Genomic DNA, 11,191 nt, shown 5'->3' on the forward strand with positions numbered 1-11,191 from the left:
ATAGATATATATATATATATATATATATATATATATATAGTATTGATCTACAATAATAATTTACTAGGTTACGCAAACAAAATACGATAGAAACGCTACAAATAAATTACTCGGGTAATTATATAGAACAAATAAATTTATAATTACTTTGCTAATATATTAGCCGGTTTGTGCGGATACGCGAACAAGAGAATCCAAACAGCAAAATGCGGGTTAATGGTGTTAAAATACAGATAACAAAATTCATTTACTTTATTTCGATATTATTATTATTATTATAACCCTCAAATAAATAATCAATGTAATTTTGTTATAATATATCTAGGGGGACATGCGTCAATCCCTACAGTTTTATAAATTCTTGTGCGTATATATATACATATATGTTTGCATTTTGAAATCAAATATTAGATCAAAGCGTCCCCAAAATAAAAATATTTAATTTATCATTTCAAATTTAGGCGGTTTATATCGGTTTTTAATTAATTTTACCCAATCATTGGTTCATTATTGTTTTTTTAATTGTAATAACTTTTTTTTTAAATTATTAGTTGTTTTTTTTTTCTTCTGTCAAAAGTTAGAACTTTTCTCGCGGTGATTCGTGCCTCGAAGGTTGAGAATCACTTTCCTCGGATTACACACAGTCAATACAAAATTGAAGTTTTTTTTTTGTACCCAAGAATAATTTGCTTACAAAAAATATATTATATTATTTCAATTTTTTTTTTTAAAGATTGTAACATGTATCATTATGCCTATTGGCTATAGCTATTGCCCAACACAAGAAGTGCGTCTTTTGGGGTCTCTTTTATTGCAGCAAAACACACTGATAGGGAAATTTCGGACACATAAATAGCATTTTCCATCTTACCGGAAAAAGACAAAAACAACAATTTTCAGCTAATAGCAATTTTCTCAAAGCAACAACAATTGCGAAAATAAGAAAAATGACAAAATGATAATAATAATAATAATAATAATAATAATATGCGTAATTTGTGAAGAAAAAAAAACAAATGTATAGATTTTTTTAGATGTTATAAATGTTCATTATCAGATTTTAAAAAAAAAAACTAACACCACTAGTCTTAGGTTCCTCTTAAAATCTTGGCAATTCTAAAAAAAAAATTTGGCCAAACTAATAATTATACGATTTTAAAGTATTCAAGTAACTACCAACAAATTCGCTTATTTCTAAATTTGGAGAAATAGTTATTTTAGTTTACACTTCTATCCTAATTGGAAAAAGATTAAACGATTTTTAGAAAACACAACTGATATAAAATATACATGTGAACACTATGATTCCGTTATATGTGGTTAACTCAAGCTAATCAAAAAACACGTATTCATGATATAATTATAATTGAATCTTTAAGAAACGTTAATAACATACAATATACGCTGAAAATAATTCCTTAAAGAGTGGGTAGTTTTCTTAATCAAAGAGAATATAAATAAAAGCCAAATAAAATACAAAATAATATATATATATATATATACAATGAAAAATTTTAAAAAAAAAATCTAAGCTAAAATAGCCTAAATCAAATATAACTCAATTTTAAAATGTACATCCCACCGATAATAGAATCACTAAAATGTCAAATTCTGATCACTATTCTAAATCAAACATTTGACTAGTTTTCTATTCTAAATTATACCAAACTTTTTACAACCTTTCAATATTAACGAAAATTATTGAGGTCGGATATATTTTTATTTCAAAAACAGAATTCAGATTGTTTTATTCTTCCTTCTCCAAGAAAATATAAGAAACTATAAAAAATCAATGACTTTTATACAAAAATAAAATTTTAAAAAAAAAGTAGAAATTAAATGTCAGATATATTTGCAAAGGGAAGCGAATTGGCCAAATCTAATTGACCCTTTTACATAAAAAGGAGGTTTGGCCGTTTGGGGACCAAAATAGCCTTGCAGTCGCAGGGTTTGCTGGTCCATTTCCATGCCACTGTTTTTTGAATTTCAAATCTCCTTGTTTAATTAATCCATAAAACATTATATTCATATACTTGACGGGATTAACTAAAACATTATTAATCATTAATTACATACAACGGTAGAAAAATGATATTATTTTTTGTATACAAATATCTAAAGTTTTTTTTGCATTATGATAAATACTAAAGGTCGCAATATCAGATTTCGGTTTGGGTATTAATTTTTCTATTCTGTTTGTTTTTTTTTTACTTCTATAATTTGATGATCACATCACATGCTTCATTGAATTTTTTTTAAAAAAGATAACTATAGATGAAATTATTTTTTCGGAGTCTGTAAAGTATATTTTAGATGAAATATGTAAATGAATATTACTTAAACTTGTTTTCGTAAATCAATTAACCAGAATTCATTTTATACTTACAAATCAACTGGAAAAATCGTCGTAATTTTTTTTTTTGTTAAAAGTCGTAGTTTATTAAAATTATGTTTAAGGTTATCCCAGGTATATGAATTCTTCATGCAATATTTCTGCAATATAAAAGAAAATATCCTATAAATAAAGCAACTTAATTTGAAATTGTTGAATTTCTATTATTGAGAATTATTGCAGAGAATGACAGGTGGTGCCTTTTTGGTACATCTATTAGGAAAATAAATTGGAAAATTATTATTTTTTATCTGTTGAGATTATAATTTTTTTTTTTCTGCAGCTTCATAAATACTCTTCTGAGAATTCAAAGGACCGTACGCATGCATAATTAAATTCTACTTGATGTTATTCTACGTAATACGGGGGAGGGTGTTTATAGCGAAAAAAAGATTTTTTTTTTCTGTATTAGATTTGATGAAAACCTAAATGTGGTGTTCTCTTTCAATTTTTGAATATTTCAAATTATACAAGGAAATAAAAATATATATTTATTCAAAAATATTGAATTAAAATTTCAACATTTATCGGTAAAAATCATGATATACCGGCTGAATATAGTGTTATTTTAATAATTAATTTAGATTAAAATTTGGTGAATGGATAGAGGGAATCTAATTTGAGTTGAAGGTTCCAAGAGGGCAAAGACACGCAAGACTTTGAGGCGGGGTCATATAACTGCCAGAGAATCGCATTTAATTTCAAGTAACATATATGTGTATATATATATATATATAATATTTGGAATTAGATTCCTACATTTCAAGATGTTGAATTTAGCTTCAAGACAAGAAGAAAATCCCTTTTCTCCTTTTTTTTTTTATTTTATTCATGAATTTAGTTTGATACCATGAAGTTTTGCTCTGAATCACATTCGTACCCATAATGATTTCTCCCTTCTCAAGAACTTCAAATTCAACTGATTTCATCACCAAGATTCTCTTAACCTGTGATACATACATGCATGTGCATGTATGCATGCATGTGCATGTATGCATGCCTGTATGTATGTATGTATGTATGTATGTATGTATGTATGTATGTATGTATGTATGTATGTATGGAACGAGTCAAGTAGCAAAATTTTTTGTAAATTAGATAAAAATAATCTTTTATAAAAATTCTTCGAAGGACGATTTTTTTAATTATTAAACAAGAGTACCTTTAACGCTAAACTATATTTAGTAACAAATAATGCCTAGTAAACGAACCGATTTGAATTTCATGGACATATATATATATATATTATGAATATTTAGACATATCTTGTTAATTATTGTATATTGTGTTTGAAATTGTAGAGAGAAGTTTGAATACGAGTCGGCGTTTTGTCATTTGGATTATGTGAATATAATGAGTTAACGTCAAAGTGGCTCGTGTGGTTTTTGACCCTTTTGCCTTTGACATGTTTTTGGCTCCAAACCAAAGTAAATGTTATGAATGTGATGCTCTCTGGAAATTCAACTTCGTGTGTTTTGCCCCAAAAAAGAAATTGCAGACGACAAGCATTTCGTGCCAAACTATGAAACGACAACCATTTTACTTTTTTCCTTTCAAATTTCAGGGAAGATAGAGACAAAGAGAAAAAAAAAATGCTAAAATATAATAATATCAAAATGCGAGATAGCCAAGGCGTAGTCTTACGTCATGCTTCGAGAAACGGCACGCATTGCGACCTTGGTATCTTCCGTTTCACAAACACTAATTACACATGCATCTATATACAATAAAAATTCTGATTTTTTATTTGATATTAGAATCACAAGACTCTTTATAGTGTGTGTATGTGTGTGTGTGTGTATATATGGGAGATGATGGTGCTTTTTAGATTACATGAAAAATCACTTTTTTAAACCCATAAAAAAAAACTAGTTATGAACCAAAAGATTATAAACCTTTTTGTCAAAAAAAAAAAAAGATTATAAACCTAAAATATTATAAATCCAACTGAATTGATTTTCAATTTGGAGGGGTGTGGAAAAGGTGATCCAATCCATTTCAACCCAATCTATTTGGGTTTTATGATTTAATAAATTAGTTTAATACAAACCATTAACAATAAATTTAGAATTATATTGATCGGTCTAATCCATTGAACTCAATTAAATCAATTAGTTTATCAATCAATCTACATATTGGGTTCGGCTAAGTTTGAACCCAAGACCAACATCGGTTATCCCAAAGGCCCAAAAGACATCTATATGACACATTTTGGGCTTCAATCATATGGCCGTTATCTTCCAATTGAAGTTATGTTATTGACCACAATATCGCCAAATTATATATTACGATTTGTTATTTTTGTACGTCTAATTAGTACTTTATGCAAAATACTTGTTTATAACAATAAGAATATTCTCAATATTTCTCAAATCAGCTTTATTCCAATTTTTTTTTTTAATTTCTCAATCGTTCTCACAACCTTAAACAATAAACACTCATCACAAGTCACACAAAATCTACAATAACCACTCGGATGATAAGAGAAGTAGTCGAAGCAGAAGTTCGAAACTAGACCCTAGCAGGATGGAACCCACTAAGACAATCATAAGAACAGATGTACCGACCAGAGCCGTCACTTGTCTTCAGCATCAAGGACATGTTGCTACGAGAGCGACACACATGGCAGCAAGGCCCGGAGATTGAATCATTGGCAACCACTTCGAAATCGCATTCCGAGATCACATCATTTTTGAAGCCCCAAATGCTGTAAGGATCCCAAATCCTGTCAGGATCATACTGACAGTGCGTGATTATTGTTCCTTCTGTCAGCCCTGAGAAATCTCCTACCGTGCACTTGACGTGTGAAGCTGTGCTGTAATGGCCGTTGGCGTAGAACCATTTCTTCAGATCTAGTTTTTTCTTACAGACATGACACTGAAATCGAACAGATACGTTTCCCCCATAACGTAGGAAGAGTGGATGATCATTGGACTCGCGTCTGGTTACCATTTTGGGTAAAGTGGCACAACCGTAGTCTAGAGCAAAGTCACAATCCGGGATGTTGCATCTAAACCCTAAGTGACAAGTTTTACCGCAAGCATTACAATACTCATCACGACCCAGTGGGCAGCACACTGAAAAGCAGTACAATGCATGGGGGTGACTGTCATGGTTTAGTGGTTCGGAAATAGAGATGCATTGTACATCGAAACAGAGAGAACCGGAGGAGTACCCGAAACCGGAGGAGTGTCGCTTACAAGCATCACAAGTGAAAGAACCTTCCGGAAAATTTTCACTGCTTGTCAGAGTAAGCTTTGTGGTAGACAAGGGATGTCGCTTTGTACGAGGAAGATTGGCACATGTTTCGTGAAGGACAAAGTCGCATTGTGTACAACTGTAGAACGGATCCGTATCAATAGGACGAACACAAGCTCTGCAGTGTATGTTGTCCTGGCAGACATTGCCATCGTTCTTGAGCCTGAGTTCGTGTTCTTCGTGACTGAAATGGTTTATCAAATTGCCATTTACAACTCTGAATGGCTCGGTATCTTCCATTTCGTCGGGTTTCCCTTTGAGTTCTCTCCCGTCCCACACACGGAAGCCCGTTGCACAAATAGAATGAACAGCGAAATTATCGCATGAAACACAAACGTATGCTTCACTGGGTCCATCCAGCTTGCCGTGACAAACTCCGCAGAACAAATCTAACCCGCGATCAAAAAGATAAGTGCGATGAATGGGGTGATCGTGACGGTTATTGTTGATGAGAAGAGGTAAATCGAAGCAAGTTTGATGGAATTTGATGTCACATTGATGACAAGCATATGGACTCCTATATCCATACTCCCCACAAGCGTCACAAGTAAAGCTCATGTTTCCAGGCAAGAGGGTGAGTTCATGCTCGTGGGTTTTAGGGCTTACGTAAGAAAGTGGTGGTGGGTACTTTACACAAGTCAGATCCAAGCTGTAATTACAAGCTGAACAGTGATAAAGCCGTCCATTCTCAAACTCTTCACCACAAAGTCCACACTTGCCATCACTGTAATGAGGTTCGCCATTCTCGAGGAACCTAAGAGGGTGTGGATGGGAAGGGTGGGTTATTTCTGGATAGAGGGAGATACAGCCGATGTGGCAGAAGAAGTAACAATGATGGCACATATAGCAATAACTGTGGGATTCACCTCCGCAGACATCACAGGTGAATCCCATGATCTGTGTCACGAGGGTGAGGAAACCTCGATGATCCATAGGGTTTTTGATAACGGGCATGGGTGGATCTCTTGCACAACCAATGTGAACATAGATGTGACATGTAAAACAGTGATAACTGACCTCCGATATGTAATCGCCACAAAGATGACAGGTTTTCTCGTGATCATGATAAGTGCCAATGAAGTGGAGAGGATGTTGGGGATGAGAAGAGAGGGTGATCTGCAATGGAGATTCGGCGCATTCCTTGTGAAGGAAGAACCGGTGACCGTAGCACTCTGAACAGCGGTAGCCATCGGATGAGTAAGCCACTTTAACGCAGCCGGCGCAAAGGAGACCAAACCCGCCTGAACGATGCAAGGGATGCTCGTGGTAAGGAAAGCTTACCTCGTCCATGGCGGATGTTTGGGACTGGAAAAGATTGAACCTCCCTCTCTCTCTCTCTCTCTCTCTCTCTTAATTTAACTATGAATAGCAAATCTCTCTCTCTCTCTCTCCCTTTGTCTCTCTCTCTCTCTATATATAAATTATGAAGCATCCGAGTGTCTTCATTTTTCATTTTTAATTTAAACTTGAAAAGATTTACAATATGAAGTATTATTTCTAATTAGATTAATGCAAATTGATATTAGATATATGGGAAAAAAAACCGTATTTGGTACGCATAAATGTTCAGCTATTTTATTAAAATTAATAGACAAAATGATGATTAAAAGAAACCCCAAATTGTTGTAGACATAAATTAATTGTCCGAAAAAGGCTATCAAGTTGATTAACTGCTTTAACTTAGACAACTAAGTCAACAATCCAAGTTTTTGTTTATCAACTCCACCATTGATAATTCCATCTTCACGCGGCACGACTCGCTTTCATTGACTTATATATACATATACATATATATATATATGTTGATTTTACCAAATAAATAAATAAATATATATATATGTTTTCACATGAACGATATAGAGTGTTTCAATTTTTTCACGGGCATCTCAACGTATATATTTTCTGAATGTGGTTTGCTTCGGTCGACTTGTAGGCTACAACGATTGAACAAAAATAATTTGAGAGACAATAAATATAATTAGTATTATTCTCCTCTTTATTCAGCTAGGGTTAGTATCATTCTCCTTATTCGATAGATTAAGTATATTCCGGTTATGTGAACATTCTTTATACATATATATATATATATATTGTTGTGGAATAGAAAATGCAACAAATTATTTCATAAAATTTTGGTGGAGTAAAGTCTTTTCTGTTTATAAATACATCAAGTTGATCAACTGTTGCACAAACAAATAAGCTTCGGATTTTAATAAATTAAAATAAAAAAAGAATAGTCGTTTTATTTTATTTGCTACTAGTAGTAGTAGTGCCACACACGTGTGAGCGGATGGAGCCTAATAACATGACAAGCTATCCTACAAGGAAAAAAAAAAAGACAAAGGTGAAATTTGACGCAGTTATGATGATACAATAGATTCTCATATCTCAATATGTATTGACAAACTATCCTACAGTATGCATATATATATATATATATATATATATATATATATATATATTGTAATTGATAATAGGTATTTGAAAATTTCACCGCATTTTTTGTGAACCAGCCTGGTTCATTTACGTCATGTTCTTAGACACAAAAAATGAGAGTGTTATTGAATCAAATTGATTTTAGATTTCATAATCGTTTGGTTATAGTTTTATTATTGCTATAAACAATTTCGAACCTAACCGAATTCAAGTCATGTTAGTAACCAAATAACTAAACCAAACCGATTTAATTTTTATAAAATTTCAATTATTATTTTTCCATCGTATTATTCAAAAACCAACTCGAAAACCGAACTGAATCCGAAACGTCGAAATGTTATTTCAATCACACATTCTCTTAATCGATTGTCAAAGTTCTTAAACTGTTTTTGTGTTTTACTTTTGTATCAATATAGTTAGGTCTATTTTCTTTCATATCCTAAAGTGTAATTACTGCATAGAGAGTTCAATAAATAGAATGGTACCATAAATAAATTTTGGTAGAAAACATAAAAACGAAATAGAAAAAATTGGAAATCGTTTTAAACATTTTGAAGAAAAAAAAAAGAAAAATCGCTTCCACAGCTGTTTTGCTTGGCTTAATTGCAACGTGTTCTTGGTGTTAAGCAAAATGGTTGTTGAAGAACACCACTATATATATATATATATATATATATATATTTATATATAGGAATATATAAAAATAAATAAATATATATATACCTAATAAGTTGAAACTGCACTCCTCCATTTCATAACCTAATCTATATAATAGAAAGTTGCTCTTGTTTTTTAACTAAAGGGAATGGTTCAAAGCCATTTCATTTGCGTTTATTTATTAGCTATGATGTGTGGAAGATTTTCCGTACATGTTATACTTTAAAAAAAAAAAATCAGAAAATCACCTTATGTCTGTAATTTTGAATTTAAGATAGAAGTACGTTTACTTTTAATTTATCGTATTAAAGAACTTCATTTTAATTAAAAATTACGGTTTCAAAAGTATAAATGCTGATACATTCACCTGAAATTTCATACATTAAGGAATATTCATAGGTAGCTTGGTAAAAAAATATATTAACATTTCGAAAATTACGCATGTAGAGAGTAGACTATATAGATAAATAATTTTTTTTGAAAAAACAAACAATGTACAACAAATATTCAATTTTAAAGTGCTCAAAATAACTGTTCGGGAAATTTGTGTAAAATGTTTTTAATGAATTTTCAAACTAATGAATACGTATTTTTATAGTATAAAATCGAACTTCACACTTGGCGGCAAAAGAAACACTTGTACGCTTCTTCATAATTCATTTTTTTCTCTGCAAGAATGAAATTATTCGGAATCTGTTTCCAACGAGAATGCATTCTACATTCATTTTTTGCAAAGATAGCTATTTAAGGGAAAATCTCAAAAAAATTACCGAACTTGGAGATAGCTGACATATTAATACCGAACTTTTCAAACTTATAAATTAAATATGAATTCGTCGATTTTGACACAAAAAATACTGAACTTGTAATTTTTTGACAAAAATCTCATCGACGTTAAACGGATTTAAATCGACTAACGGTTAATCTGACGTGGCGGATGACTCAACGTCTCGTCATCCGCCACGTTAGAAATTAAAATTAAAATTAAAATTAAAAATTTTAAATAAAAATAAATAACTAAAAATTTAAATTTAAAATTTAAAATTTAAAATTGAAATTAAATATTAAAATTTAAAATAATAAAAAAATAAAAAACAAAAACAAAAACAAAAACAAAAAATATACAATATACAATATACAATATATATATATATAAACATATATATACACACATAAAATAGTAACTATTAAATGTATATATTTAATAATATATACATATATACATATACATATATATGCATTTAATAGTTACTATTTTATGCATATGTATATATATGTGTGTAAATTTTGATATGTTTATTGTATTTTTAATTATTTATAATTTAATTACAATTATTTTAATATATATATAGTTATGTATATATTGTATATATATTGTATATTTTTATATATCTATCTATATACATAAATATATATATATATATACATATGAATTTGTGGATGTAAGTATATATATGTTTATGTATATATATAAATAAATATATATATATACACATATACATATTTAATTTTTAATATTATATATATATGTCTATATATATTGCATATATATTTTTATTTTTATTTTTATTTTTATTTTTTTATTTTTATTTTTATTTTTTATTTTTATCTGACGTGATGAATGACGCGACGTTGAGCCATCCGCCACGTCATATCGTCCGTTAACTAATTTAACGCCGTTTAATGTCGATGAGGTTTTTGTCAAAAATTTACAAATTCAGTAATTTTTATGTCAAAATCGACGAATTCATATTTAATTTGGAAGTTTGAAAAGTTCGGTACTAATATGTGATCTATCTCCAAATTCGATAATTTTTTTGGGATTTTCCGGCTATTTAATAATTTATAAAATAGTTTATTTTACAAGGAAAAAGTCATTAGATAAAAAATATAAATAAAAAATTGCAAAGATATGGCCAGACGGTGTGGACCCCACAGCTGTCGTCCGAGCTCCAACTCCCCGCCTCCTGTTGAAGTTTCTTCCTCATCTTGTCTTCTTCACAGTTCAAACCACACACGATCTCTCCTCCATTTTTTACATAAATTTCTTGTTATATCTAACTTTGACCAAAAAAAAAAAAAAAACTGAACAAAAATCTCTGCATTACGTTCTCTATCTCTGTATTCACACTTTTCCTTACACCAGGGGAAAGAAAGTCGCCTCAGAAGGCCAGAAAGGCAACATGTCGTCCTCGGCTCCGCCACCAGGAACGACTCCGGCGCCAATTCCGCCGCCGGGAACGACCAACACCACCGCATCTCCTCCTACGCCGGTCACCGGCTCTCCCTCGCAACCCACAGCATCACCACCGCCTCCTCCGCCGACTCCCTCTTCTCCTCCTCCCCCGTCGACAATCCCCACACCTTCTCCTCCGCCTCCGGCAACACCGTCTCCTCCGCCTCCGGTGATACCGCCTCCCACTTCCACGCCGTCTCCGCCGCCGCCCG

At 31.4% G+C, this 11,191-nt stretch overlaps 2 protein-coding genes across 3 annotated transcripts in view; one reads left to right on the forward strand and one right to left on the reverse strand.

Moving 5' to 3' along the window:
• Window positions 1–4,776: 4,776 nt before the first annotated feature.
• Window positions 4,777–6,988, reverse strand: LOC104799077. Of its 2 annotated transcripts, XM_010521411.2 has the most exons (2): window positions 5,568–6,988; window positions 5,365–5,469 (listed from the first exon to the last, which is right to left on the reverse strand). In XM_010521411.2, the coding sequence occupies exons 1-2, from the start codon at window positions 6,938–6,940 to the stop codon at window positions 5,448–5,450; spliced, it is 1,395 nt and encodes a 464-aa protein (XP_010519713.1). In that variant the 5' UTR covers window positions 6,941–6,988; the 3' UTR covers window positions 5,365–5,447. The 2 variants fall into 2 exon arrangements, with proteins under 2 accessions (XP_010519712.1, XP_010519713.1); XM_010521410.2 differs by having other exon boundaries at window positions 4,777–6,988.
• A 3,938-nt stretch (window positions 6,989–10,926) lies between these two features.
• LOC104799691 (proline-rich receptor-like protein kinase PERK1) overlaps window positions 10,927–11,191 on the forward strand; it is a 3,053-nt gene continuing 2,788 nt past the window's right edge. Inside the window, exon 1 of the mRNA XM_010522330.1 lies at window positions 10,927–11,174. Within this exon, the coding sequence (XP_010520632.1) occupies window positions 10,927–11,174 (248 nt within the window). The remainder of the gene's footprint in view (window positions 11,175–11,191) is intronic.

This window comes from Tarenaya hassleriana, unplaced genomic scaffold (genome assembly GCF_000463585.1).
Source record: "Tarenaya hassleriana unplaced genomic scaffold, ASM46358v1 Cleome6, whole genome shotgun sequence".
NCBI lineage: Eukaryota > Viridiplantae > Streptophyta > Magnoliopsida > Brassicales > Cleomaceae > Tarenaya > Tarenaya hassleriana.